At 39.6% G+C, this 27,570-nt stretch overlaps 2 protein-coding genes across 3 annotated transcripts in view; one reads left to right on the top strand and one right to left on the bottom strand.

Moving 5' to 3' along the window:
- Nucleotides 1-2,047: 2,047 nt before the first annotated feature.
- On the bottom strand, nt 2,048-15,739 carry LOC133136126 (cytochrome P450 2K1-like). The gene is made up of 9 exons (XM_061253356.1): nt 15,510-15,739; nt 12,639-12,801; nt 12,207-12,356; nt 8,503-8,663; nt 7,766-7,939; nt 6,266-6,407; nt 4,392-4,579; nt 3,587-3,728; nt 2,048-3,469 (listed from the first exon to the last, which is right to left on the bottom strand). The coding sequence occupies exons 1-9, from the start codon at nt 15,714-15,716 to the stop codon at nt 3,285-3,287; spliced, it is 1,512 nt and encodes a 503-aa protein (XP_061109340.1). The 5' UTR covers nt 15,717-15,739; the 3' UTR covers nt 2,048-3,284.
- Nucleotides 15,740-22,805: 7,066 nt separating this feature from the next.
- ext1c (exostoses (multiple) 1c) overlaps nt 22,806-27,570 on the top strand; it is a 38,513-nt gene continuing 33,748 nt past the window's right edge. The window contains exon 1 of one of the 2 annotated variants that reach the window (XM_061256285.1): nt 22,806-23,017. The gene's annotated coding sequence lies outside the window, so the exon portion shown is untranslated. Of the gene's footprint in view, nt 23,018-23,582; nt 24,054-27,570 lie in introns of those variants that run through there. The other variant, XM_061256284.1, reaches the window with a different exon arrangement.

Below are 27,570 nucleotides of genomic sequence, written 5' to 3'. Positions count from 1 at the left end.
AGCAATAACTGCAATCAAACTCTTCCTATAATTTGATATTAGTCTTTGACATTGCTGCGTAGGTATTTCAGCCCACTCTGCTGTAATTCAGACACATTCATAGGTTTGGTATGCCATGGTCAAAGGAAACACCAGATGAGAAGAGGGGAAAAAAAGTTGTTGAAATATATCAGTCTGGAAAGGGTTACAAAATCATTTCTAAGGCTGGGATTCTAGGACTGGGCCAAACCAGTGAGAGCTATTATCTCCAAATAGAGAACAACTGGAACAGTGCTGAATATTCTCAGGAGTAGCTAGCCTCACAAAATTCCTCCAAGGGCACATTGACAACACATGATCCCAGAAGAACATGGAGGCCTCTCAACTATATCAATGTTCATGACTCTACAATAAGAAAGAGACTGGGCAAAGAAGGGATTCATGAGAAGAGTAGCAAGGTAGAAACTACTGCTTTCCAGGAGAAACATCAATGCTCATCGCACAATAGCAAAAAAGCACCTGGATGATCCGCAAGCCTTTTGGGATAATGTTCTATGGACAGATTCAAAAGTAGAACTTTTGTCAACAATATGGGTCCCATTATGTCTGATGTGAAGCAAATACAGGATTTTCACAGTGAGAACATCATACGAAAAAAAATGGTGATGGTGGGTGGATGCTTTGCTGCCTCGGGACTACTTGAGGGAAACATAAATTCTGCTCTGTACCAGACAATTCTTAAAGTGAATGTATGCTCAAGTGCAATTGTTTTATGCAACAAGACAATAATCCAAAATACAAAAGCAAGTCTAATTGGCTGAAAAAGATGTTAATTTTAAATTTAAGGGGGCAGTTTCACAGGAGTGACATGGATTATTTTATAACTTCTTTCAATAAATCAATGAAACAATATTTTTTTTTAAATGTGCTTTGTGTTTACTCCAGTTTCCTTTGTATTATACATTCTCCACTTATATATGTAGTGGGGTCCAAAAGTCTGAGACCACTAGTGAAAATTCTTCCATTTTGCATTCTTTTCTGATTTAATGCAAACTTTTTCATTACTAATTAGATTATCAGCATAACAATTCGAGTTTCAAAGATTTTAAAATCCAGTCCACAAGTCCACAAACATCTTGAGATGTTACTGAATGCTTGGCTTGTCTTCAATTGCCCTCATAAATGTTCAATGGGGGTCAGGTGATTGTGGATTGTCCAGCACTCCACACAGTAGTTCTTGCGAAGCTTTGAAGTAACTTTCATTCGTTGAAATTTTTTCTAAATCCTAAAATGTTCCGTTTATTCCCAGCATTACATGAACCCCCCTCCCCCCCCAAAAAATTTGAATTGTCGTCTCAGATTTTTGGACCCCACTGTATATATACATGTACATACTCTTTCACGGCACTGTAACGGAGGAAATATGAGAGCATTCAGAAAATTTTAAATAAATTAAATAAACTATTATTATAAAAAAAAAAAAAAAAAAAATATATATATATATATATATATATATATAGGCAGCTTTTAAAAATAATTGCCCCCCAATAACATGTCCCCCTGCCCCCCAGTGGTACACAATCTCATCTACTGTAGGTTGGCAGAAGGGCTCGAGCTGTGCCTAGTTACAGTTCAAAACAAGCTTTTATCTCATCCAAGAGCATTGTTGGCCTACATCCAGTTGAATAGCCACTAGACCACATAGCTCATTGGCATATTGCAGCTATCAGTATATCATGGAAAACATTTCAGTTATGTATTGAGTTCAGTTATGTACAATACATTACATTATTGGCATTTGGCAGACGCTCTTATCCAGAGCGACGTACAGTTGATTAGACTAAGCAGGAGACAATCCTCCCCTGGAGCAATGCAGGGTTAAGGGCCTTGCTCAAGGGCCCAATGGCTGTGCGGATCTTATTGTGGCTACACTGGGATTAGAACCACAGGCCTTGCGTGTCCCAGTCATTTACCTTAACCACTACACTACAGGTCGCCCCTACATGAAACTTAGTTGGTTTTTGCATGATGTTAGGGATCAGACACATTGCAAGAAACTGGATCTGTATGAGCTATAGATTGTATTTTATTTTGTTATTTATCTTGCAGGTGCATGGCTTTATTCTGCTGGCACTAAAAATGGCCAGCTGGATTTGGGGTATTTACTGGCCTGTACCAGTGACAAACATGATATGTTATGAAAACATTGAGGCAGCTAGCTCGCGTATGTTGCCGTCTAGATAAAAATGGCCAAAAACTTAGAGAATCAGAAGGAGAGGTAGCTACCAGAGAGGAAGAGGATGGAGCAAGAGGCCACACTTCCGGTTTGAAACATCTGTACTGGTTGGACAGACAACAGTTGCTCACAGAATGAATGGAGGTTAATGGAGTTACCAAAAGTCCAATTACAATCTGTAATTGTTTTGATAATCCAACATCGCATAACGTGAATTAAGCTAAACTAACATTAGGCAGTGATGTTAGTTAGCCAAGATATATTAGGTAACCTGTTTTGTTAACCAGCTAGGTAGTTAGAACTAGCAGTGAATTTGATAAATATAAAGTTATAGTTATTGAGTACTTGAGATCAGTTATAATTCAAGCACGAGATGGCATGTGAGAGCAGGCCAAATCTGTGTGGGTGAACAGACTTTTGAGTGCAAACAGAATAAATCTGCATGCGGGCAAAATAAATTCTGCACACAAATTAATTTATTTTGTTCTCAACTTTTAAAATTTACAGTAGGGCATGCTTTTGGACTACTGTACAGAAAGTTTTATGTTTACACATCATGTTTACCTGCACTTGCTAAACTAACACTGGCTCCCAAAATTCTCTGGTACGAATTTACATTCTGATTAAAGAAATAATCTAAATATCAATTTGTCAAAGGTAAACAAAGGAATCAAGAAATTCGTTAAAAAAATAATAATAATCAAAAAAAAAGAAACTTGTGGTCCAAATCTGTGACTAATGCTTGTGCTTACTCCCTCACTCCTGAACATAACCCTATAAAGTTGCATGAACCTGAACACTTACCCTAATTCTAAGATTGGACTTTTCTATTAACATGGTTGAAAAACACCCGGAATGATTAATTCAGCAAAAGAAATGGGAGTAAATATAGCTGTAATACTGCTTCCAAAATGTGTATAGGATGGCTCTCTGACACGTGTGCTCTTCAGTGTGTGTCTGGACTGCGTGCGTGCGTGCGTGCGTGCGTGCAGGCTGGGGAAGTGGCCGTGTGTACAACAAGTCGTGCGTTTCTCATTTCTGTTCTTCTGTTCCAGGGTATTGACGTGTGTCAGCGGCTGATGGCGCAGAGCTCATAGGGCGTGGGTGAGCTGGTGCTCCCTCGGCATGGTGAGAGGTCCAGATCCTGAGGCTGGACTCCTGGGGGGGGTTGGAATGTGAATCTCTGTAGGAAGCTGGTGAAGAACAGGAAAAGCTCCATCTTAGCCAGGGTCTCCCCAAGGCATATTCTCCGACCTGTGGGAGACGGAGAGAGGGGACTGTTGGGGGACCCCGCAGGAAGTTGGAAGCAGGAAGTTGTGGCGCAAGGCTATTGGACTGAAATGCATGTCACTATGGCAACGGATCACTGACCAGCAGAGAAGGGCATGAAAGCGTCTCTCTTAACAAACCGGCCCTCTGCGTCCAGGAAGTGCCCGGGGTTGAACTTGTGTGGCGTCTGCCACTGGGTCTTGTCATACAGCACAGAGGACAGCAGGGGGATGATCGGGGTGCCCTGCACAGAAAAGGAGCTGGAATGTTACCGAGGACAACCATCTCAGCACAGGGCTAACCTTATCCTCCTCTTTGGCCCTTGGTAAGTGATAAAGTATGTATGAATCAGTAGTCAAAAGATTACTGGATCAAAGTCACGTCCACTGTCCTGTGTCTTTTGTCACCCTTCTGTGGACTAAAAAAGCAGCCATTTAGACCAGTCAAAGTAAAATGAGTCCCTGCGGTACATCAATCTAACCTTCAATGGTTTACCCTGTTGTTCACTCTGCTACAATATCCATATTGACAAGTATATTTCATAACATAGAACAAAGGAAAATGTAACTGGCATACAGTCGTATGCAAGAACTTGGGAACCCCTGGTCAAAAATCATTTTATAGTTAATATCTTGATGAACAGAAGCAAACCTGATATTAATTATTTTTGACGAGGGGTGCCCCACTGTTTGCATACGACTGTAGGTTCAACAACACACTGAAGTAATGAAAACCTATGAGAGAAAAACACTACAGTATCAGACTTTGTTCAGTTGTAGCCAACAAGATAAGCTTATATAAATCAATTGCTTATTTGTTGAAGAGAGGCACGACCCCTGGTTAAAATGTAGAGGTCCTTTTAAATGATCTACCAGTTGCTGCAGTGCAGAGCGCATTCTGATCTGACCTTTGGGATGTGGTAGCCCCTGAAGGTGGTGTCCACTCTGGTCTCATGGAGCAGGTTATTTGGAATTATGTCCCCAAAGCGCTGGATCTCATGCACCACCGCGTCTGTGTATGGCATGCGCTTGCGGTCGTCTGCTCGTGGGGGGCGCTCTCTGCCGACCACATTTTCTATCTCAACCTGCACCTTCTCTGTTGGGAGGAGAGGTGGGGTAGAGGAATGGTGACACAAACTGTTAAAGGATCATATTACACTTCTGCAGTATTTCAGCAGCTTCATTTCATTCAGCTTCCTTATGGCCTGGGCCTGTACCCATGAGCAGCTCCCTGTAATAACATTAACCAATGCCCCTGAAATCCATACTAGAGGCTAAACGTAGAGCAGTCAAGGCACATCTCTACAATCCGCTGTCTCCTGCCCTCCTTTCACAGTGGAAAGCTGTCTGCGCTGAAACACAGAAACAACTCGGGCTCATGGAGAATCAGAAAGGCTGAAGAAATTAAGAGCTATGGCAGCAGAAACAACACCCATGCTCTCTACTCCTGTCAAAATCCTCTGTGGTCCTCAGAATCCAAACATCACCCCGGTTTGGTCAGCAGATGGCTCAATGCTCATTAAGGAGAAATCCCTGATATTGGAGCACTGGGATGAGCATTTCAGAAAACCCTCCTCAACCCCTCCAACCCTTCTGTCCTGCCCTCACTCACAGACCTCTCACACACCTTCCAGCAAGCTCTTTGGCTGAACCACCACAACTCCCAGAGTTGAGCTATAAGCAGCCTGATGGAATCCCTGCTGAGCTCTTAAAGAATGGTGGCTACCTCATTACCAGGTGCCTTCACCACTTCCTGGCAACAGGAAACCATCCCCCAAAACTGGAAGGACAGCAGCCATATAAAAAAATAAAGGTGACAAATTGGTGCCTTCATAGAACTGGCCTTTGATACCATGGATCAAACAATCCTGCGGTCACTGCTGAACAAATTTGGAGTACCATTCAAATTCCTGAATGTATTTTTGCCATCTTGGCAGCATCCTGACTCTATCCTGCCTGGTTGATCAGGATATACAAGCCTGCATCAGCAAAGCCTCAGCTTCTTTTTGCGGACTATGCTCCAGGGTGCATCACAAATAACAACCTTAAGGCACCAACAAAGATGGCAGTTTAGCAAGCTGTGTCTCTCTATACTGCTATATGGTGCGGAGGCCTGGATCGTATACCGCTCTGACATCAGGTGTCTGGAGGCCTTTTATAGCTAGCTTCCAAAAAATCCTTCACATCACCTGGGCTGTCACCATCCCTCATTTCGACATCCTCCAGTGAACTAACACCATCAGCGTAGAGGCAACTGTTGCTAAAGGTCATCTTCGCTGGGTTGGACATGGCCATTGTGAAGCTCCATGGGCTCTTGTGGTATTACCACACTCAAATCCAAACAAACATGGCAACGAAGAGCCCAGCATTGTGAGCATTTTTGTTTAGAGCATTCTCTAAACAATCAGGTGCTGGCAGTGGCTTGCTGAAATGAGCCGGTAATCAGGATATCTAATGTATATGACGTAGAGGTTCCATGATAAGTGTATGCTTTCATCACGATTGGTGGTACATGCATAAAACTTTACAGGGCAGCAGAACATGCTTTTCTCTCATAATTTATGCCGTAAATGTTAAAATAATGGCATGGATTCAAATGGTTCACTATAAAGGATGAATACATACATGTTTACAGCTTAAATAAAAATCTAAATTAAACCTCTGGACCCAGCCCAAAGTTGCAGCGGTGAGTCTGGTGGACATACCACTGGAAAACCACAGCAATTGTAAACAAATTTCAGCTGGTGACCCAGTGGGCATGCAGGCAGTAGTCGGGACGCACCCTGAATATGGGGGTATTTCATCATGAACAGGAGACCCCAGCGAAGGGTAGTGGACGTGGTCTCTGTTCCTGCAGCAAACAGGTTCGATACACACCGCTCCATATTCTCCTCATTAAAGTAAGTGTTGGGGTTGTTGTGTTCCTGTAGGGACAGGAAGGTGAGAGCAGCAGTCAGCATTGCAGGTGCTTCATGTGTCATTCATATTTCCTGCAAAGAAGCCATTTGAGAGGCAACTGGGAAAAGGGATATTCAAATTCATCCCATGAGGCCAGTAGTGCTGCTGGTTTACCATTCTACCTGATGATTAATTGAGTGATTACTGCCACCGTTTTGCCAGAGATTAATCTCACCTGGTGTCCTAGGTTTAAATCTGTTAAACTAGAAGCTAGAAGTACTACTGGCCATGAGGGCCAGAAGATATTTTTTGCATGTTAGACAATACTCGGGAGGAACTATATTTTGACTTTGTGTTGAACTGAACAAAGAAACACATTCCATGTGATAGACATGTTTTTTTGCCAAGCTGAACAAGTGCAAGAGGAATCAGTTCATGCATTTGGAAGCAGACTGAGGCAATTATGATTAATTACTCTCGGAGTCTGAGTGAGATACGTTACAGTACCCTACAGTATCGCTTTTGACATCAGAAAGGACCAGGACATATTTAGCTGTTTGATGGAAGAGAAAGAAGAAATAATTTAAAACCTAGTAAATATTTGTCACATTGATGGCTTCGGCCAATGCAAACAGAGACATTGACTTTCGATTACCACTAGTGTTGATCCACAAGTATGCAAAACCGTGTTGCTTTGCCAACATCATCATATGGATTTGTTCTGATTTGGCAATTTTACAATTTTGTCTATTCTTCATTTTTTGATCCACGTATGACAGTTAGCCTACTAATAAATGCCATTGAGGTTACTGGTTTATTGTCGCTCAAAATAAGTTTAAATAAATATTTAATTTTGTTAAATTGGTGTATTTCAAGTCTTCCGAGCGACATTCATTCCCAATGTGTTCAGTTCTCTGAGGTTCTACTGTATAATATTACTTTTATATGAAACTGAATTTTCGAAAGGGAATCTTTCTCAGATGAAGAAGAACATCATAGTACCGCTGTATGAGGATACTTCTTTTTCTAACTCCCTTTGCTCTCTTGATGAATGCAACACTTTCTCTTGCCTTTTTATTTTGGTAATTGGAACTGTTAACGCACAATGCGTGGTCTGAAATTAATGAGTTTTTAATTGTGTCGTGACCTGCCAGATAGAAATGTGGATTTCTTCTCTATTTACTATTGAAGTACTTATTAGTGAATTGGCCATACGTTTGTGAGTGCAGTTCAGCCTTAGTTAATCTGCCCATCGGTGTTCCATGCAACACTAGTGGGCCCCAGAACTCTGACAGGTAGGCAAGCTCAATTAATACCGCTGCTTGAGATTCGGCATGCAAGTGATAGGATAAGTCTACTGTGCTGAAAAGTCTCTCAGTCTCACCTCATTTTGCCTGATGATGAAGCGGTCAATGAAGCTCCTCACGTCGTTCCTGTCATGTTCTGCTTTGTACTGCTGGTACACTTTCCTGTAGTAAGACCGTACCTCTTTGATGTTGGCCCTAACCCTTTGAATATCACCCATCAGGAATATTTTTAGAGGGAATGCATTATATAGCTGGAAGTAAAGAGACAGAGATACAGTCAGTATTACCCAGTCAGTATTACCCAATGTATGAACAGAACAGTTATGTTGTAAGTTGTAACCACAATGAATACGAACCTGGGTCCGTATTTATAAAACATTGCAGAATAGTGCTGAACCACAATCAGGTTATCCTAACCATGTTCTAAACTTATCCATTTGGATCAAAAACTACTGATCTCAGGTCAGTGCTCCTTTTCTGAAATGATTTATTCATTCAAGCACTGACAATCATTTCAAACCTCATGAAAGGAGCCTTGTCTGTTTTCGGTCCAGCTTACTGTAAGACTATTGCTAAAATATGGCAAAACCATAATGCAATGCAGTACAATTGATAGCATGATAGCATGCTATATAGACCTTTTAATGTCACACCTGAAGACTGGCCGGTTGATTCTCTGAAGTGTTCCTGCCCTGTTAGGCTCAGGGGGTGACAGCCCAGCCATGGGTGGTCTTCAGTTATGCATGCTTAGGTTGTTTTTGCAGGTGCAGAAAGCAGTAGGGCAGGACTGAGGGATCTGACGTTAAGCACGTACCTGCACCATAGGGCTGCCACTCCGCCGAATAGAATCACTGACCAGCTGCTGCAGACGAAGGAACTGCTGGTCGTCATACTGAAAGCGGTGACCAAACACCAGCACACAGATAATGTTGGAAACAGCAGAGTTGACGTGGGTTGTGGGGTTGAAAGGCCTGCCTTTTTGGGAAAATTTTTTTTTTTTTTATTAAACTTTTACACAGTTGACCATAACATTTGTATTATCAGTTGCTGCAGTTTGCTGTTAATTTATTGTGAATATTTGTATCAATTTCACATTTGTAATCATTAGCAGTCAGTTTGTCCTGCCAGTGCTGGTCAAAAGCTGATTATGTTTTACAATTACAAATGAAGGTATGGCAGGCAAATAGAAGCCAATGTAAAAAAACTGTCAATTGGACAAAATTGTTCAGCTGATCCTCTTATTAAGAATGCTTTTTAGGTCTTTTTGGCTTCTAAAGGTCAAAGGTGAGGGAGAGAGAGAGAGAAAAAAAGCCTCACTGATGGTTAAGGAAAACAAAATTGCCTTTGAGCCAGTAGGAAACCCCAAATTAATTATATTATTCATGCCTGAGAATAATAAGATATAGGTGAATGTATTATGTAGAATATACATTTTTTTGTGCACATCAATCAACATTACTGTAAATCAGATCGGAGTTCAAATCGTATTTGTTTTGGATTCAAACACTTTTCTACATTTGACTAAGTTTGTCTAATGTATTGGAACAAATACCAAAAGTGTAAACCCTGTCCATCTGCTCCTCTTTGGAAGCTGGGTCCTTTATTTTTCTTCACTTATCCCCGGTCTCTTGGTCAAATCATGCAACATCACAGTGCCAGTTTTCACTGTTACACCAATGGCACTCAAATTTACATCAGCTCTTAACCATCCTCTCTACTTCCCTGACTCACTGTCCCACATGGCTTGCATGATAGTAAAACCTGCATGACCCACAACTTGTGTGGAAACTACATATCAACAGTAACAAGACCAAAATAATGCTTGTCAGCTCCAAATCCACTTTATCTGAAACGAATTTCTTGATGTCTTGATTCTACACTTTCTACTTCTGCTTTGAACCACGCAAAAAGAATATCAACAAAACAGTCTTTTTCTTCCTCTGTAACATCTCCAAACTCAGACCTTTTCTGATTTATTCCAACACAGAAAGTAATCCATGCCCTTGTAACATCCAGACTGGATTATTGTAGTTCACTTCTAATATCTATCCCCAGCAGAGCTATCAACAACTAAATAATAACTCTGCTGCTAGATTGTTGACTCACACTATATGTCATCACATCACTGCAGTTCTCCACAAGCCCCACTGGCTCACAGTTAAATTAAAAATTCAATTACAAATACTCCTCCTTATGTCCAATCATAAAAATGTTTTGGCTTGATATCACCAAGGTAATAGCTGAAGTTTCTCATATTAATATACAGCTGAATGACACTGCTACAGTATGGAATGGATTTAAGACATCAAGGGTCCAAGGTATCAAATGAGCCTCAAACCACAATGCTGCTGCCAGATACGCAGTACATAAAATATTCAGGGAAAACTATTATTTTTGTATCTTCTGCATATCTGGCAGCAGCACAGTCATTTGAGGCTCATTTGATATCTCAAATTGTGGAGTACAGAGGCAAAGAAATAAATGATGGGTATTTGTTCAAAACATTATGGAGGGCACTGTATATACATACACACTGTGTTTACATATGTATTTATTTGTGAATGTATATGCAGGTATACACTCAGTGAGCACTTTATTAGGTATTTATTCGACTCATTTCTGCTGCCGCACACTGTCCACTTAAAGGTTTGACGTGTTTTGACCAGTCTGGCCCTTCTCATCTGACCTCTCTCATTAACTCTGAGTTTCTTCTCTGCAAACTCTAGAGACATGAAAATCCATGAAAATGCACGAAACTCCCGGAATATCAGCAGTCGTCACAGTGTATATGCTGACAGGACGGTGACAGTAACGCAAATGAGCACCAACTACAAGCGTGGTATGCAGAAAATGGGCTGGTATAAATGGGATAATGGGGCTAAGCCCTCCTTATCTTTTGAATAAAAAAAACGTCTTTAAAAGTTACCCTTGTGTAGGTCTCGTTTGTCATCTTATTTCATGTCAATAATTGAAGCAGTTTAGTTTGAATTATGGTGAAACCAAGAACAACAGCACCATCTAATGGTCATAAGAAAAACAGGGTATGACCATAGAACTGTATTTTGCCTACAGGGCTACGTTCTCAGCCCCAGGTCAGCATATAGCAGTGTCAAGTGGGTGACGTGCTTTACATATAGTGACACCCCCCTTTGATTTGTTATCCATTTGGGCTAAATTTATAGTCTGAAGCAAAGACTTTATAGGTTTGACGGTCTGTGTGAGACACGCCCCTTCAATTTGTTATTGCTAACATTTGTTATATGTTAACCGTTAGTGACGAATTAAGGAAATGGCGGGTACAAATTTGAACAAGGTGGACTATATTATACTTTGCTAATCATCTATTTAATAAGATGTCTGTGGAGGAAAAGTTTCTTGGTTTGAACAACAGGACTGGCTAGGAATGTAGCTCATAATTCGTTTTTCATCTTCTCATGTTCCTTTTTGGAGTAGACACAGCAAGGCATTACAGATTGAAACATTTGTTGGAGAAAATGCTAATTGGAAACTCATATTGGAAATAGCTTTAAGCTGCATTGACAGATTGAAGCTAACATAACGTTAGCCTGTCAGTTTGATGATAGTAACTAGCTAATTGTAACTCAATACAGAGACACAATGAACACGTAAAGGAAAACGCACTCACTGTCAAGAATTGTGTTCCCTCTGCGATGAGTAGGATCAAACTAAATTATCATGCATTAATTGTATTATTTTCCTCACAGTTTTGTGTACAGTTCATATGAAACAATAAAAAGTTATTCACAAAAAATACCCCTCAAGCCCTCCACAACCAGCCCCCACCTATCTTTCTATCTCCTCCTCACTCCTCTCCTCACTTGGGGATCCGGCATTCAGCTGTGCAGCATCAAAACTTTGGAACTCATTTCCACCACACATTCATACGTCCGACTCACTCTCTTCATTCAGGAAACGGCGTATTCAGACTTATTAAGACTAGCATATGACATAGCACAATGCATTTAACTATCAAAACACATACACCCTCACACACAGAAGCGTACTTGTACTTTCTTCTTTTTTAACAAAATATACACATATTTTGATTTCCTATTATTCGTTTTTCCCTTAATAATCTTAGGTTGTATAGAAAATACTTATTTTTTTCTTTATCCTCTGTACTGATTATGATCATTATAATAATTATTATTATTATATAATTATATGAATAATTATTATTATCATTATTATCATCATCATCATTATTATTATTACTTTATCCTGGTGTAAAGACTCTTAGTCTGGTTTGAGGATGTTTTACCTCAGTGTAAAGACTTATTCTGTTTTGAGGAAGGTTTATCCTGGTATTTTTTTTTGTTTGAGGAGGTTTTACCCTAGTATAAAGACTTTTATACTTGTTTGAGGAGGTTTTACCCTGGTGTGAAAACGTATTTTTGTTTGAGGAAGGTTGATCCTGGTGTAAAGACTTTTATTCTGGTGTGAGGAAGTTTTCTACTCTGATGTAAATACTTTTATTCTTGTTTGAGGAAGGCTCACCTTTGTATTGTGCAAAGACGTCCAGCGTCTGCTGTGCCTCGTCTATGATGCGGTCCTCAATAGTACTGCGGCCCATGCCAAAGTCCCGCAGTGTGGACAGCGTGAAGCGGCGCATGGTCTTCCAGGACTCACCCACCCCAAACACAATGCCTGCCAATGGGGACAGAGACAGAGGAGATCTCCAGGTGCTAGGGACTATTATACCGGTGTCTTTTAACCACACTCTGTCAGTGGCATAGCGTCAGTAGCTAGGTTTCCATTAGTATGAATTTATGTGAAAATCACATGCTTTTACAGCTTAAAACAAATTGGCCATTTTATGTGAAAGTATACATAGTGCACACTTGCACATCATTGCCCTTGAAAGGCATGTAGTAACCTATACCCTTAGTAAGGGCATCACCCTTATAAAGTGTACACTCACTCACTCACCCTTGCCATCAAAATTGTGCTTAGTTGATGGAGTCAAGCCCCTCTCCCCAAAGTCATCTGCCTGGGTCACCAGAGCCTCCTTCACAGCATCATATCCAGTTAGAACAATGTACTTCTTCCTGGCCATATGGAAGGTGAACACTGGTCCATACTGCTCTGCTAGCTGGAAGTGTGGAGAGGGAGAGGGGGAGGAAAGAAAGAAAGGTAGAAGTTGACAGAGAAAAGAAATGGAAGAGGGAGATTGAGGTTGGAGGAGAGAGAGAAATCTTCATTATCAAATAGGCAACAGCAGGATCAAGAGGTGAGGTGACGTATGTCATGAAAGCTGCTTTCACACAAGAATCAAATGCAGGATTCAACGTCAAATAAGACGGTGACTACACATGGGAAGAATCGAGGGCCAGCAGTTGCTGAAACTTCATCCATCCAGGAAGCCATTGGTTTGTTAAACTGTAACAAGCCACAACAATATGTGATAGTAGTAGGTTGTCCGCTGTTATAAATGGCTAAATTGTGTACTCGCTTTGTGAAACCACAAATTTTATTGATGTTTTGGGGTTATCTTATCATTCAGAAATGGTCAAATCCATTCGCAGATAAATTTCAAATAAGTAACTAATGTAAACAACAGATGCATTTGAAGTTGTGTTACGAGTGATTTGGAATTTACTGAACCTAAAATGGCAAGTATAGCAAGTTGAAGAAACTGGGCCAGATTAGTGGAATTAAAATTGAAAAATATGTAAACATATTTAACAGTGCTTTTATTGTTTTCTGTTAATAGGTTACTGTAGGTCATATGCAAAATCGAAGTGTAATGTGTTTATCCCGCACAAGGTGCCGTTTCTCATAGCTAGTGTTTTCAATAATATGGGATCATGCAGTTACAATCCTGGAAGGAAAGCACGCTATTAATCAGTAGTTTTGTGCTTAATTATTCCACTTTCACAGCTAATCTTTCCAGGCCAAACCACTGCAGTAGGCCTGCCTCCTGTTTGTCAGTGACATTTTCTTCTGGCATCTATGGACCATGACCTCAACGGGCCATTTATTTTGCCTTTAATATTGTCTTTCCCTGCTGAAAAAAAAAAAACCCTAGCTTGAGCTAGGTTTTGAAACAGCTCGTAGCGGGTTGACCAGTTCAGATCAGCTCCATATTCAACATGGTTTAACCAGCTCAAGTTAGCTAGTAATTTCAGCTGGTCATTTTACACCAGGGCTGGCTATAGTTCCATGGGGGCATTACTTCTCGGGGGTAATAACATTGCAGGAATAGGATATTTTACCTAAATTAGCTATATAATTTGACAACAAAATCCAATGTTTTTTTTTATTATATGTACGACAAGCCGAAAGTATTTTGTACATTTCCATACCAAGTTGACATTTTTACGACGAGTAGTTTTTCAGAACGAGCCACCTGTACCTGTGCCAACAATTTTCATGTTGAAAATATTATAAAACAAATGTTCAGTTATTACTATGATACACTGGCAACCTGTGACTGCGTTCACTTCTGCCCAATACCTTGTTTGTCTACTTGCATTTGTTATTCCATAAACTCCTTGGGCCGCTTCTGGACGTGCGCCTTTATTTATGTGCTGTATCTGAAAGGCATGTGTCCGATACACCGAACTCTATGATCCAATAGAAGGAGCGACGGGTAAGTAGTGTAGCAGGAACTACTACAGTGGTTAGCGGGGCTTTGCGAGATATTAGCCTTGGTGGCTAACCATTAATCAAGTGGCTGGCCATCGCTAACAGTAATTAGCTGCCCTGTTATAAGCTGACTAAATTATTGCAAAGTTTTGTACGTCAGCTAGCTGGCCGTGATAACTGGGGTCGCAGTGAACAGTACTAACGTTACTGCTTATATTTTCGGGAGATTCTACCAGCATATATCCTCTCCTGGGCAGGGAGCTCATGCCTTACTCCCGACGTTTCAGTAGATTTAAAGGTACAATAGGTAAGATTTTTGTCTTAAAACATTATTAGAAGACCATGGGAATCCCTTCCCATCATTGAAAAAGGCTCACTGACATGTTGACTCACCCTCTGCCTGTGTTTATAGTCCTTAAATTCGAGTTTCAAAATATGCTGTAGACTTTTTAATTTTTTTTAATTTAACCTTTATTTTACCTGGAAATAGTCCCATTGAGATCTCTTTTACAAGGGAGTCCTGGCCAAAATGGCTTAAAATAGAACAAATAACACAGATGTTGCATTACACACAGCAAGACACAGAAGACAATATACAAATAATGTAGGTTAAAACAAGTAAAAAACATCCTGGTAAAACAAGTACGTAGTGTTTTGGTTTGAGCGTGTTTGTTGCTGCAATTCCGCTCTTGGCCGTTAGAAGTCCGAAATTACCTATCGTACCTTTAAGATGTCTGATAAAAATAAAAGCGACAACGAATTGATGCGTTTGTGAGTATGTGTGCTTGTTACAGAATTGTGCAGGCAGGCTAGAGCATACTGAAATCCACTGGTGTTAGCAGCAGTGCCAAATGCACTTCTCTACTGAATTACACATAATTCCCCTGTTATATAGCGTCGCTCTGAGCACGCCTATATGAACTGCTAATTACCAATGCAAACTAGCGATCTAATAATTATCCTAACAATTGCAGCGTCCAAAGTATCTAACTGATTCTGATCACCTAATCAGAATAACAGAAACGAGCGAAACTGCCGAACGGCTGGTGGAAAACGCACTAGATTCGCTAACTAATAACAAAATGCTACACGCAATTCGACTAACAAATCTACAACAGCTGAAACTCACAAGGTTTCCTTAATACCTAATGCTCACACGCAAAAAACAGAAACAATACTCAAGCTGATACTTACCAACAGGCATTGTCTTACCTTGTACATGGTTCTCTGAGGGAAGCTCATGTTGAGGATGTTGAAGTTGCCGATGAGGGGCCAAGGTTTGGGTCCAGGGGGGAACTTATAGCGGCTGCACTTTTTTTTGGAAGATTTGAAAAGGAGGATAAAGGAGAGCACTGCTGCGAACAGGAGGAAGAAGGAGATGGAGAAGGTGTCTGCCATGAGGACCTTGATTATTGACATGTCTCTTTATGTCAGTATGCCATCCAAATATTAACGGTTGTTCTGCAGAGCTGTTTTTGAAACCACCTTTTATGCATGTTCTCTCCTCCCTTTCCTCCGCCTCCTCATTGGCTGGCGCTGAGAATGGAGTGTTGGGCAGGACTGCCCGACCCTGATACTCGAGATCTACCATCCTGTAGGTTTTGACAACAACCATAAAAAAGACATGCCTCATTTAACAGCTATTCATCGAATTGAATTAGCGGAATCAGTTGTGCCAAATTAGGGTTGAAATGAAAACCAATGGGATGGCTGTTCTGCCCTGCTGTTAGTTAAAGGCGAAAATTCCAGAGTGTAATACATTGTGAGCAGTGTGAGAGTCCTACAATGGCACAGATGTATGTGTATGAAGTAATCTTGTCGGGAACAATAGACAGCAATAGAAGACATTGTAACGTATACTGTTCTTATTGCTGTTGATCTGCTGATGGTACACACCTGCCTAACTGTATATGGAGTGGAACGTGTGATGCAATTTGCTGCAAGTGACAATAATGTGGCAGGCAGCAAAATGTGGCCTGAAGATAAAAACATTTTATGAAACATGAGAAGGTTCATATTTCAATATTACAGCACTGATGTTATTTCCGTGTTAAACCACTTACATTTACTCCCACAACTGCTATCGAAATAACATGCTTTCTTCAGCACGGTACCACTCTTCCAGCCCTACGCCCTATCAAGCCAGGTTATGGGTGCATAAAGTAGTGGGGAGGGGGAAGGCAAGCACAGAGAATATTTGTCAGGGCTTGTGACACACAAAACTGATTTCTTAGTATATCTAGATTCTGCTGACTAACATTTTCTCTGAGCATACTGGTCCTGCCCCCTTAATCAAAACTTCAGACAGGGGCTCTTGCATTCCTCCCAAAGGACCAAATACCCTGGCTTCTCATTGCTAGGACAGCTACTGATTGACTGACAGAGACTGACAATGATACTGAGACCATTCTGACTTTCTGAATAATATTTTCTTCAGAGGCCAACATTCACAAAAGAGACTGACAGCTAACACAATTTCCGGTTGATTGATAGCATCAAGTCAAAGAATTACTGGCCTTATTAATGTCGAATGTCACTGAAAAAAAAACAACAAAAAAAAACGTATGTTTATGTTAGGGGTGGGACTGTTTAATGGAGTAAATGAAAAATAAATGTAATAAGAAATGTTTTTTTTAATTTAATTAAAATATATATATGTTTTACCTTTTTAAACAATAATTGCAATAGTAACATGTTCCCAAGCCTCCCACTGGAACACAATCTCATCTCATGGTGAAAAGGAATTGAGGAATTTCAGGTATCATATGAAAAGAAGTATTGAATTTCACAGTAATTTCTGTGCTTAGCAAACAGTTTTACCTCAGGTGACATCCATAGTTTACACATTAACAATTGGCTGAGTTTCAATGGGGAAAACAATCAGGCTAAATACACAAAGGAGAACGGAAAGCATCATGGTGCAATACAGGTTTAATCTTTAACTATTTAGTCCTGGTGAACTACACCACAGGTCATCATCATGAAATTTCATGATAATATTTAAAAGTTGTAAGTAAATTTGGATTAAAAGCTTAAAACTTAAAAGCTTAAAACTTAAAAAAAAGTCTGGATAAGAGCGTCTGCCAAATGCCAATAATGTAATGTAATGTAATGAAAAACAATGCATGAAACTTGGTTGGGTGTTATGGTATTAGGGGTCAGGTACATTGCAGGAAAGTGCAACTGTATGTACTAGCAATTGCAACTGCATATACTATAAGCATTTTATTTGCTTAATATGGCATTCCGTGCCCATTACCGTCCACTAATTACTGTGTTTTTCACAGAAACGGACATGATGCTAGACTTTGGCAGAGTGCAAAGCACGGTGAGCGTTTGTCCTCCAGTGATGGCGTAGTATCGGTCTCTAGCCCTGTCCAGCACACAGCCACCAGTGGGGGCGCTGTCCAGGGTGCTGAGCAGTTTGCCGACAGCTTGAACCTTTGGACTGTGTGGAATGTTGAACTGAATGATTTCAGAAATGCAGGAGAAAAAAAGTGCCCATACACTTTTGTTTGCCCTATGGTATGATTCTGCTTTGCAAAACACTGAATTTCATAGTGTATATTATGTGGTTTAATTTCATACAAAATGTATACTTGCCACTTGCCAGCTTTTTTTTTGGCAAATGTTTTTTCCGTTTTTGAGGATTGCTGATAATATTATCTTCGATCTCTGCTGGCTGGATTCACTTTCTTGGATTTTGGATCTGGATTCACTCACGGGCAAGACCTGTAACAAGCTAAAGACATTTTATGGATGTCATCATGTTAGGATATTCTGAAGGTGAAAGGATATTTAAAGTGAAGGTCATTTTAGAGTTGGAATTATTGCCATCCTTAATAAAAATTGAGAAAAAAGGCTGCAAATAATAAACAAAATGGACAGTGATCCATATTTCATGTATATGGGAAACCTAGAAAATATTTATATTTCAATATATTTACTCATGTTTATTTAGTAATCTCAAAACCTGAAAACCACACATGCCAAAATTATTGGCACCCCTAACAACCATTGTAAATAAAATCAAACAAAGTGAAATTGGCAATACGATTTTACTTTAATTAATTACATTACATCCCATCAGCATCTCTGCCAATTATATGGACAGATGGTGATCTAGATCTGTAAGAATTCACATTCCAAAGAACTTGAGTGAGCTCTCAATAATAAACTTCAAAGGAAAATGATCAAAAATGGATAAGATCCTGCAACCAGGGCAAAGAAATCATTTGAGTATACAGTATAGTGCAAAAGTCTTAGGCACCTGTATAACATTCTGTACAGATAAGATTCTTTAAATAATTCAATGAAAGGTCCTAAATAAACGTACTCTACATTTTACATTACATTTTAGTAATTTGGCAGGCTAGTTAAAAACTGACCACCCTTCAGCGTTAAAACTGCATCACTTCTCTGAGATAGTCAACGCTGTCTTCTGTTCTATAAGACAATCAGCAGGGAGGTTGTTTCAAGCATGTTGAAGTTTTTCTGGAGACTTTGGTTGGCTCCTTGCTTCTGATCTCAGACAGCCTTGATCAAGTTTTTCTGTAAAAAGTAGTCAATTGCTTACAGTAATATGTTTAAATACAAAATCTCTTGTATTTAAACAAATCTCAAAAGAGTTATTTTTTACTAACACAATATATATATATATATATATATATATATATATATATATATATATATATATATATATATATAATAAAGTCAAGGGTGCCTCAGACTTCTGCACAGTACTGTATATGGGAAAGTAGAATAGAAAGTAAACTCTCTAGTAACCTATATTTATATACTTATTTATGTCTTCATCTAGTCCAAGCAATTCATTTTTTAAACTGAACAGAAAATATTGAAGTTTATTTGGAATGGGAAACCAGATAAAATCAAGCAAACATACCTGTTTAATAAATATGACTGTCGAGGGGTACAATTATTGAATATTAAAGTATTGCAATCTTCTTTGAAATCATCACTGATTGGGGAACTTTGCTCAAATCCTGACTGTTTCAGTAGTAGGTTACTTGAATGGACTCAACCCTTGTTTAAGGATGGGCTTTTTGGCATTTTAACAGCTCAATTCTGACCACTTAAAATGGTTTAAAAAACAAATGTATTTCTATTTGTAAATTTTTCAGTGAATCCATACAAAGCTGGTTACAATTCCAATATCATCCACCAGAAAAAGTTACCAAATAGCTCAACAGATTATATGGTTCAATACAAGTAATAATAAACCTACACTCACTGAGCACTTTATTAGGTATTTATTACTTATTTTTTAGACTTCTACTTCTGTAGCCTATCCACTTAAAGTTACAATGTTTTGTGTGTTCAGAGATGCTCTTCTGTATACCACTGATTACCACTGGTTATTTGCACTACCTTCCCGTCAGCATTGACCAGTCTGGCCATTCTCCAAATCCCTCATTAACAAGGCGTTTCTGTCTGCAGAACTGCTGCTCATTGACTCATTCTTTAGTTTTTTGCACCATACTTTGCAAACTCTAGAGACTAGTGTGTGTGAAAATCACCAGGAGATCAGTCATTTCTGAGATACTCAAACTCTGCCAGCAACAATCATTCCATTGTCAAAGTCATTTAGATCACATTTTTGCCCATTCTGATGGTTGATGTGAACATTAACTGAAGCTCCTGACCTGTATCTAAATGATGGTATGCATTACACTGCTGCCACACAATTGTCTGATTAGATAATCGCATTAATTAGTAGGTGTAATAAAGTAAAAATGTTCCTTATAAAGTGCTCAATGAGTGTATATTTATGAAACAATGGTTTGAGAATAGAACTATCTTTATCTAGCAGAGTAGAAAACTTGATATCTCAGAGAAATAATAAATATAGTTTGTATGGTTCGAGGTGGAATACAATCTGACAGGCTGAGGGTTGGTGTTAGGCCACATTGGGGGAACAAAATGATAAATAAAGACAAAGGGATGAAAGAAATAAAAAAGAGAAAAGGAAATTCTTTAGTCAGAATTAATTAATTGCATCTAAAACTGCAAATATTGTTGGAATAGGATAAAACTATTATTGTTTATGATATCATTTGTTATTTTGTCATTTATTTTTTGGTCATTATTTTCTGTTCCCTTTTGTTCATATTGCATGTGTGACACTGACTTTCCTTTCCAACCAAATATTGTTTAATGCATGTCAAATGTTTGTATGAATCAGTATTTATGTAAAAGGTTTTAATAATAATAATAATAATAATAATAATAATAATAATAATAATAATAATAAAAAGACATAAAACATGGAATGGTTTCAAACTTGCCAGGAAGAGGACGCAAGTGCATATTAGTCCCATGGATGGTAAGGAAGATGGTGAAGGCGGTCATGAGTAGGATCGCAGTTTAAGAATTGTAGACATTGGTTGTGTCTTGGGGTCACCGAACCTCAAAAAACATAAAATGGCACTTCCATACCAACAAACTCTGTGGAAGGATGGTACGATTAACTTAGCACAATAAACAAAACCAAGCATCTTGCATTTATCAAACCTCACTTAATATTAATTAACGTTTGAATTATGACGCAGTGAGGGTAAATGTAATGAACCCGAAATGAAGAACCTTTTCCTTTGAAGACTTTTCCTTTCCTGTACATTAACACTATCTGCTCAATGTAAACATACTTAAGACGAGCCCATTTTAGTGGTGGCCCATTCACCTGGCAAACAGCAGAGGGAGCCAGAGACCAGATACAGCATCGTGGTTCCTCAACAGTCCCTCTACAAAGCATCAGATCAGATTTTGTACACAACTGTACACAAATCAATCATAATCATAGTTACATTTGTCATTTTATAAAAAGGCACTACCTTGTAAAAGTATTCACAATACGGCGTGTGTTTTCACTATTGTATACTGTATGCTGTACCAGGACTGTTGAAACCTGTACCAATAAAAACTGTTGTTTAGATGTGTGTCCATAGCATACATAGTGATGTATCACACAAACTGATGTCATTTTTGTTTTACTTTTCCGTAGCTAACCTGGGTGCCAACCTGGATGATAAAAATATTTTATATGCTCGCTATATTATGGGCCATCTCATTACTTTATGTTGCAGTACAATTTAAGAGAAGACCAAAAACATAAAATATTTGCACACATAGTGGTCACTACCAATTAAATGTGAATTATGTGAATATGCAAAAGTCAAAATCCAAATAATTATGGAGATGGCTAGGATTGGTTTTATGAGGTAGGAAAATTTATATATTTTCCATTACAAAATATATAAATCTGAAGGATTCCGATTTTAATCAATTCAAAAGACATGTCGCGTTAAAGAACACAAGTCAATATATATATATATATATATATATATATATATATATATATATATATATATATATATATGAATAAAAAAATGAAAACCTCGCTCTACAACTATGTTATCTATGTCGATTCCCAGAGCGACAAGGAAACTTCTTAAAGAAGCAAGGGCGCAGCTGTTCTAACGCATCGGGCTGATTTACCCTCACATAAACGACATTCCATTCCTAAACGACTCACAAGACATGTCTAAATTGTAAGGCCGAAGTGCTTTGGAGTTGTTGAATAAATATTTGCACTGAAAACTTTATGCAGACCCCATATCTGTGTGTTTGTGCCCACTCTTTAAAAAATATTTGTCTTAAATTAAACCAATCATATTTAAAATAATATTTTAACATCCTTGTCTACATGATATTACACCGGTTGCTTTACGGGCTCTCAAAAAGACTTTAAATATAACGTTAATTTATAAACATTAGCAGAGGCCTAATGTAATGCTACATGCCTATGTTTTTTTCAAGAAATTTACTACTTTTTGGGGGTTACTAATTTTATGAAATCATATTATGACACTATGCTTCTCAAACATTGTCACACTTTCCCAGTTAGTTTAATTAATCTTTGCCGCTCCAGTGCAAATACTTATTGGGTAGAGGTTTTTGTTCTATACAGACCAGTGGCATAGCAGGCTACTTATTGCCTAGTACAATGTACAGTAAACGTAGGTAACGTACGTAATTCCGTATATAATTCCTTTCCATGGAAACAAACCATAAATCGGTGTGTTTCTTGATTGGGTTAGAAAAGAAACTGTGATTTTCAACACTCTAGCTCGTGCCTTGAAAAATTGTGGTGAATACGTTTCGGTTCGATTATGGAGTATGTCAGGGCATCCTGAGCACAGCCTGCCGCCGTAGTTGGGGGCTGGACACCGTGGAGTTTATGCATCAGCATTCCTCGAGCCATTTCTTTTAAATGTTTGTTTTGGAGATCTGAGAAAAATAACTCTAATTCTACTGACTATGTGTTCTCGTTAGCTCTCAGTTGTTTTATCCATCCAGTAGCCGCTGGACAGATGTGCCCGTTTACTTCACATACGGCTTTGCGCTTCGGGGTAACGCTGAGCCTTAGTGACCAATCACAGACACTCGGGGCGGGGCGTCTCCGGAATGTTTTGAAAAATGGATGTAAAAACGGGCAATATTACGGTCATATCCGATAATTTCTGACGAGATCTGTGCACTGGCAACAATGACCCGCTAATGCATGGCCGAGGGTGAGAAGGGAAGTCTGAACTGGGGAACCGGATCGTGTTGCGATTGCTTGCCGGTGCAAGCGAGCTCGCTCTCGGGAGGATTCATAGCCGAGCCGGAGAACAGAATCGTGCCGAGGGAGGGTGCCTACGGTACTGGGGTTTAATCTTCTCTTTGCATATTATAACTGGTAAAATTACAGCAAATATTTTTTCACTGTTCATCATATAAGCGGGATATTTCTTTTTGAATGGCCTGAGACACAATACACACGAGTAACGTCGCAATTTCTTTCCAAGGACATTGCGACTGGATTATCAATATCCATATTTCATAAGCGTGCGTCCATACAAACGTAGAACATTGTGGTCGTCACGGTAGCTATAAAGAAGCGGATGGAGTGGCAGACAAAAACAAGGATAGGCCTAGGCATTCATACATTCACATTTCATTAAAATGCGTGTATGTTTTTTGTAGGCTAATAATGCGCTATTCAGTCGCAGTATTGTTGGTGTAGACGTAGCTACTCCGCAGGGAATATGGGAATATGGTTGCTTCTGAATACGAGAACGGCACCCACTTGTCGTGTTTGGTGTCGTTTTACAAAACACTGACAAGTCAAAACTTGAATGAATGGGATAGGATTGGAAATATTAATATTCCTGTTGCTAAATAAGGCAGCGATCGAGTGCCATGCCTGTGAAAACTGTCTGTCATTATTGTTAAACCAAGCTGTAAATCCGTGACAGAGACGAAAGATTTTGTAGACTGTAGATAGAAAGAGTGAGAGAGGGAGGCGGGGGAATAACCGTAGTGAGATTATTTTTTATTGACGCGCCCGGTGCGTATGTTTGCGCGTGTCAATCCTGTAACTCAATCATGTTGTCGGGCTGGTAAAACTAGAAGACCGCGAGTGCAAAGCTTACACGCTCCCGACTACCCACAGCACTGTGCTGCCACCGTGCCGGTTCATGCAATAAATCTATAAACTGTCTGACTCCGAAGGCTGAAAGTATTGGGCACAAGGATTCTACTAAATCGTCAACAACGAACTGGTTTAAAACACGCAAAAAACTTTATTCCACGATAGTAGCGAGAGCAATTTATGCAATTGTCCAGGTCTACAACGGAAGAAGATGCGTTTATGTTGCTGCCATACGCAGGGATCCAACTGCCACTAAAATACAGGTAATACGTTTATGGAAAATGCTTACCAATGTGTGTGTGTGTGTGTGTGTGTGTGTGTGTATGTGTGTGTGTGCGCGTGCTTGCGTGTGTTGGTGCGCGATGCTTCAAAAGTAAATATTACAGAAGGCTACATCCGTTACAGTTATAGTCCATAACTATTTACATATATTGACTAATACAGTATGATAGTCTGCGTTTGTCATCTGAAATATCTATATTTTGAAAGCTTTCGTAACTTTGACAAATCTAAGATTCGGATATGCATTAAAGTTAATCTGTAATGTTGCGTGTCAATTTAAGATAATGCATCATATAGATCTATGTAGGACAGAGTTTTACAGTTCATTCTACTCATGCACCCTGCATGGCCTATCCGGACCAAGAGTACCAACACACACAGCTATGAAAAAAACAAATTACTGGTCCATCGCATATTGTCACTGAAAGGGGCTATAATTGGTCAACCCCAAATTATTCTTTTGTTTAAGTACCACTCGTGGCGTCCGAGAGCTGCATATTGTGAAGACACAATTAATCAAGCTGAGCAGTAATTATTACGGCTCTGAAATTAAGGCGGGAGGATAGCTTGGAGCGTCAAGTCAGATCTAAACATCTTGTTAACTATTCAGAGATTTTCACTGGAGGTAGACCAATTGACGCGTATTCATGATTGGACGTTAAAAAAAAGATCGTTGTTCATCCGGTTAATTTGGCTAAATGTTTGATATAGAATATATCGGAACTATTATTTTAATATCACATTTTCTAAGGGTATCCCACCTCTACAACAAGGAGCATCAATTGAATTGTCAACCGACAATTAAGAATCGGATTATTAATGAATGATTATTTATATATCGTTATAGTAATGGCCTTTCTCTGTTTGAAAAAAAGAGAAAAAAAAGACAAACGAAGTGTGTCAATATATGAGATCTCCACACATGAAAAAAATGCATTTTTGTTGCATAACAAAAGAAAACCAAATCAACACCATTCTGCAGCTTGTCCCATACAGAAAGCTTGTCCTTGGAAGCCTCAGACTGCTGTTCCATTGTGTAATGACAGGCTGCAAGGTTTAATTTTAGTTGGGCTGAAGCAAGACTGTTTCTCTAACTTCACTAAATTTCCCCTCTCCAGGATCTGCACAACAAGGTCAATGTGTGTCCTGGTAGAATGTGTGGTGGATAAGCCTTGAATAGCGCAATGACACAGTGCCCACATGCTCCGATACTAGAACAGCTAAACAAAACTCAATGCTCATTTTCAACTTCAAAAAATCTGAAATTGATCCAGCACTAGTCCTTAAGAGCTCTAATTATTGGGGAGGATTAAGAAATGCTGTTTATCTGCGAGACACACTCCTCTGTCGTCAGTTTGTTTTATTTTGTTGCTTTGTCTCCTGGGAGTTTGCCTTAGTGCTGCTGTTGGGGTCACTCCAAAAAATCCCAGCATGCAAACATGCACACGCGCACACACACACCTACAATCCAAACATGCATACGTGTACACACAGGCATAGTAAAACCCAAACACACACACGCACATTGCAGCAGCACTTCAGAACTGCTGAAATGGAACTGTTGAATTTCTCCATTCCACAGCAGGCATAGCTAAAGCTCAGCTGAGCTGTCCCTCACACAGCATGTAGAATAGCGACAACAAACTGGGCATTTCAGAACATGGGGGATTGTGGTCATTTAGGAATATTGGGATATAGTCAATGCAATAGGGATGGCATTCGGGCAGTCAGACCACACCCACGTCTTGGCAACTAATCCATGCGTTTCCTCATGTGTTGCCCCTCCCACAAATGTACTGTCGTGACTTGCTACTGCACACAGGGCCAGACCCAACCCAGTATGTGGGCTCACCCATCATGTATATTCATGATCACCTGCATTTTGGTTAAACAACAACAGACACGGACATCATTCGGTTCGGCGCAGGTCAAGCAGTGTGCCAGGCCTTCCCAGAAAGCAGTTTGCAAGAAGTCTATAAAGTAGCATCTATTATGAAGACATTAACCGAGGCTTGTGGGGCCGGAGATAGGTGGGAGCAGTAGGTTAAGTACTGGCTCGCTACAGAACAGAGGGTTGGGCAGCTGTGTGTTTCTCCGCAGTATTGTAAGTGATGCGAGCATCTGGGGGAGTGATGCACTGGAAATATACATATTTAATATACAGATTAATGTCATTCAAGATGGATGTCTCTTACCCTCATTGATTCCTGAGGAAAGCTGAGATTAACTTCTCCAGTGAGAGACAGAGGAAATGAAGCAAAAAGAAAATAAAGGAAAGAAAATCAATGACTTAACTAAAGGAAGATATGAATTATTGATGAGGAGAATGTAATGGAATCCCAAGTGTCTGTTTCCCTACAAGTTTGTGCATGTGTCACACAGTGCATGGAGGGTGTAGCCACTGCATTCAGAAACCCAATGCCCAGCATGACGCTCACATACACTACACAAGTAAACACATACACACACATAAAGACCAACACTTATTGCTCTGTCAAAATATTCCTTAAATAACAAATGATTTTTCACAAGGAGCTGTCAGGTATGATGACTCACTCTTAGGCCAGGTGGTGACAGTGATGCAGTTCTGTACTATAAGTGCCAACATTGTTAGTTACTACTGACTACTAATAGTGATAGCAGGTAGTACCAAGAGGGAAGGGAGATGGAGGGAGGGGAGGTATGAAAGGAGAGAAAGCAGGAGAGGAAAGGAGAGGGAGAGAGGGCAGGTAAGACATGAAAGCTGCCTTTGTGTGTTGGCTGGCAGTAGGAACACTGACTCATTCTGTAAGCTGTTCCACACTTGCACTCATGCATGTATACACACAAACACGCACGCACAAACACACACGCATGCGCATACTCCTGCACAGTCTCACACAAACACACACACACACACACACACACACACATACATTCACACGTGCATACTCATGCACATACACACACACACACACACACACAGGCATAAAAATAAAGCACATTGCAACGGAGTGAAAAGTGGGTTTATGTTATGGATTGTCTAAATGTGTCAAGTTTCTTTTTTCTCCACCAAAATACAAAATAATATTTTGACTATTTGGTTAGTTTTTTAGGTTAAATATTCAGTTACAGTAAGTACACAGACTTCAAATAAGCTTTAGTCTCCCCGGGTGTCCAGCTAGATTTTAAAAGCAGCCCCCTTTTATGTTTTCTAGATTGTGTTTAGTAGCAGGGCAATTACATTGTGTACAGATGAATGTGTGTTTGTGGGACGTTGTGCACTACAGTGAGTTGCTGTTGCTGTGCCTTTGTTAGTGATGAGAACGGTTGTTAATTTTGGTGAGCCAGATCTTTTGGCTCCTTTCTTTCAAAAGATTTGTTCATTTGGCTCAGTCGTTTGTTCACTTGTACTTCCGGAAAGTACGCACATGAGGCTCATATGTTACTCAGTTCATTGTTCGTTTGTAGCATTGAACTGTATTGGTTCACAGTATAAACAAGCCACCCACACGTAGC

This window comes from Conger conger, chromosome 9, assembly GCF_963514075.1.
Source record: "Conger conger chromosome 9, fConCon1.1, whole genome shotgun sequence".
Taxonomy (NCBI): Eukaryota; Metazoa; Chordata; class Actinopteri; order Anguilliformes; family Congridae; genus Conger; species Conger conger.
Note: the sequence above shows the minus strand (reverse complement) of the source record. Positions and strands in the feature narration are given on the sequence as shown.

What these genes read in the sequence shown, in the direction of transcription:
- LOC133136126 (XM_061253356.1), bottom strand. Translation starts at nt 15,716, where the DNA reads ATGTCAATAATCAAGGTCCTCATGGCAGACACCTTCTCCATCTCCTTC. An exon ending in CTCAGAGAACCATGTACAAG is followed by an intron (nt 12,802 to 15,509) that starts GTAAGACAATGC and finishes CCACACTTCCAG; the next exon opens with CTAGCAGAGCAGTATGGACC. An exon ending in TTTCATGCCCTTCTCTGCTG is followed by an intron (nt 3,470 to 3,586) that starts GTCAGTGATCCG and finishes CGTCTCCCACAG; the next exon opens with GTCGGAGAATATGCCTTGGG.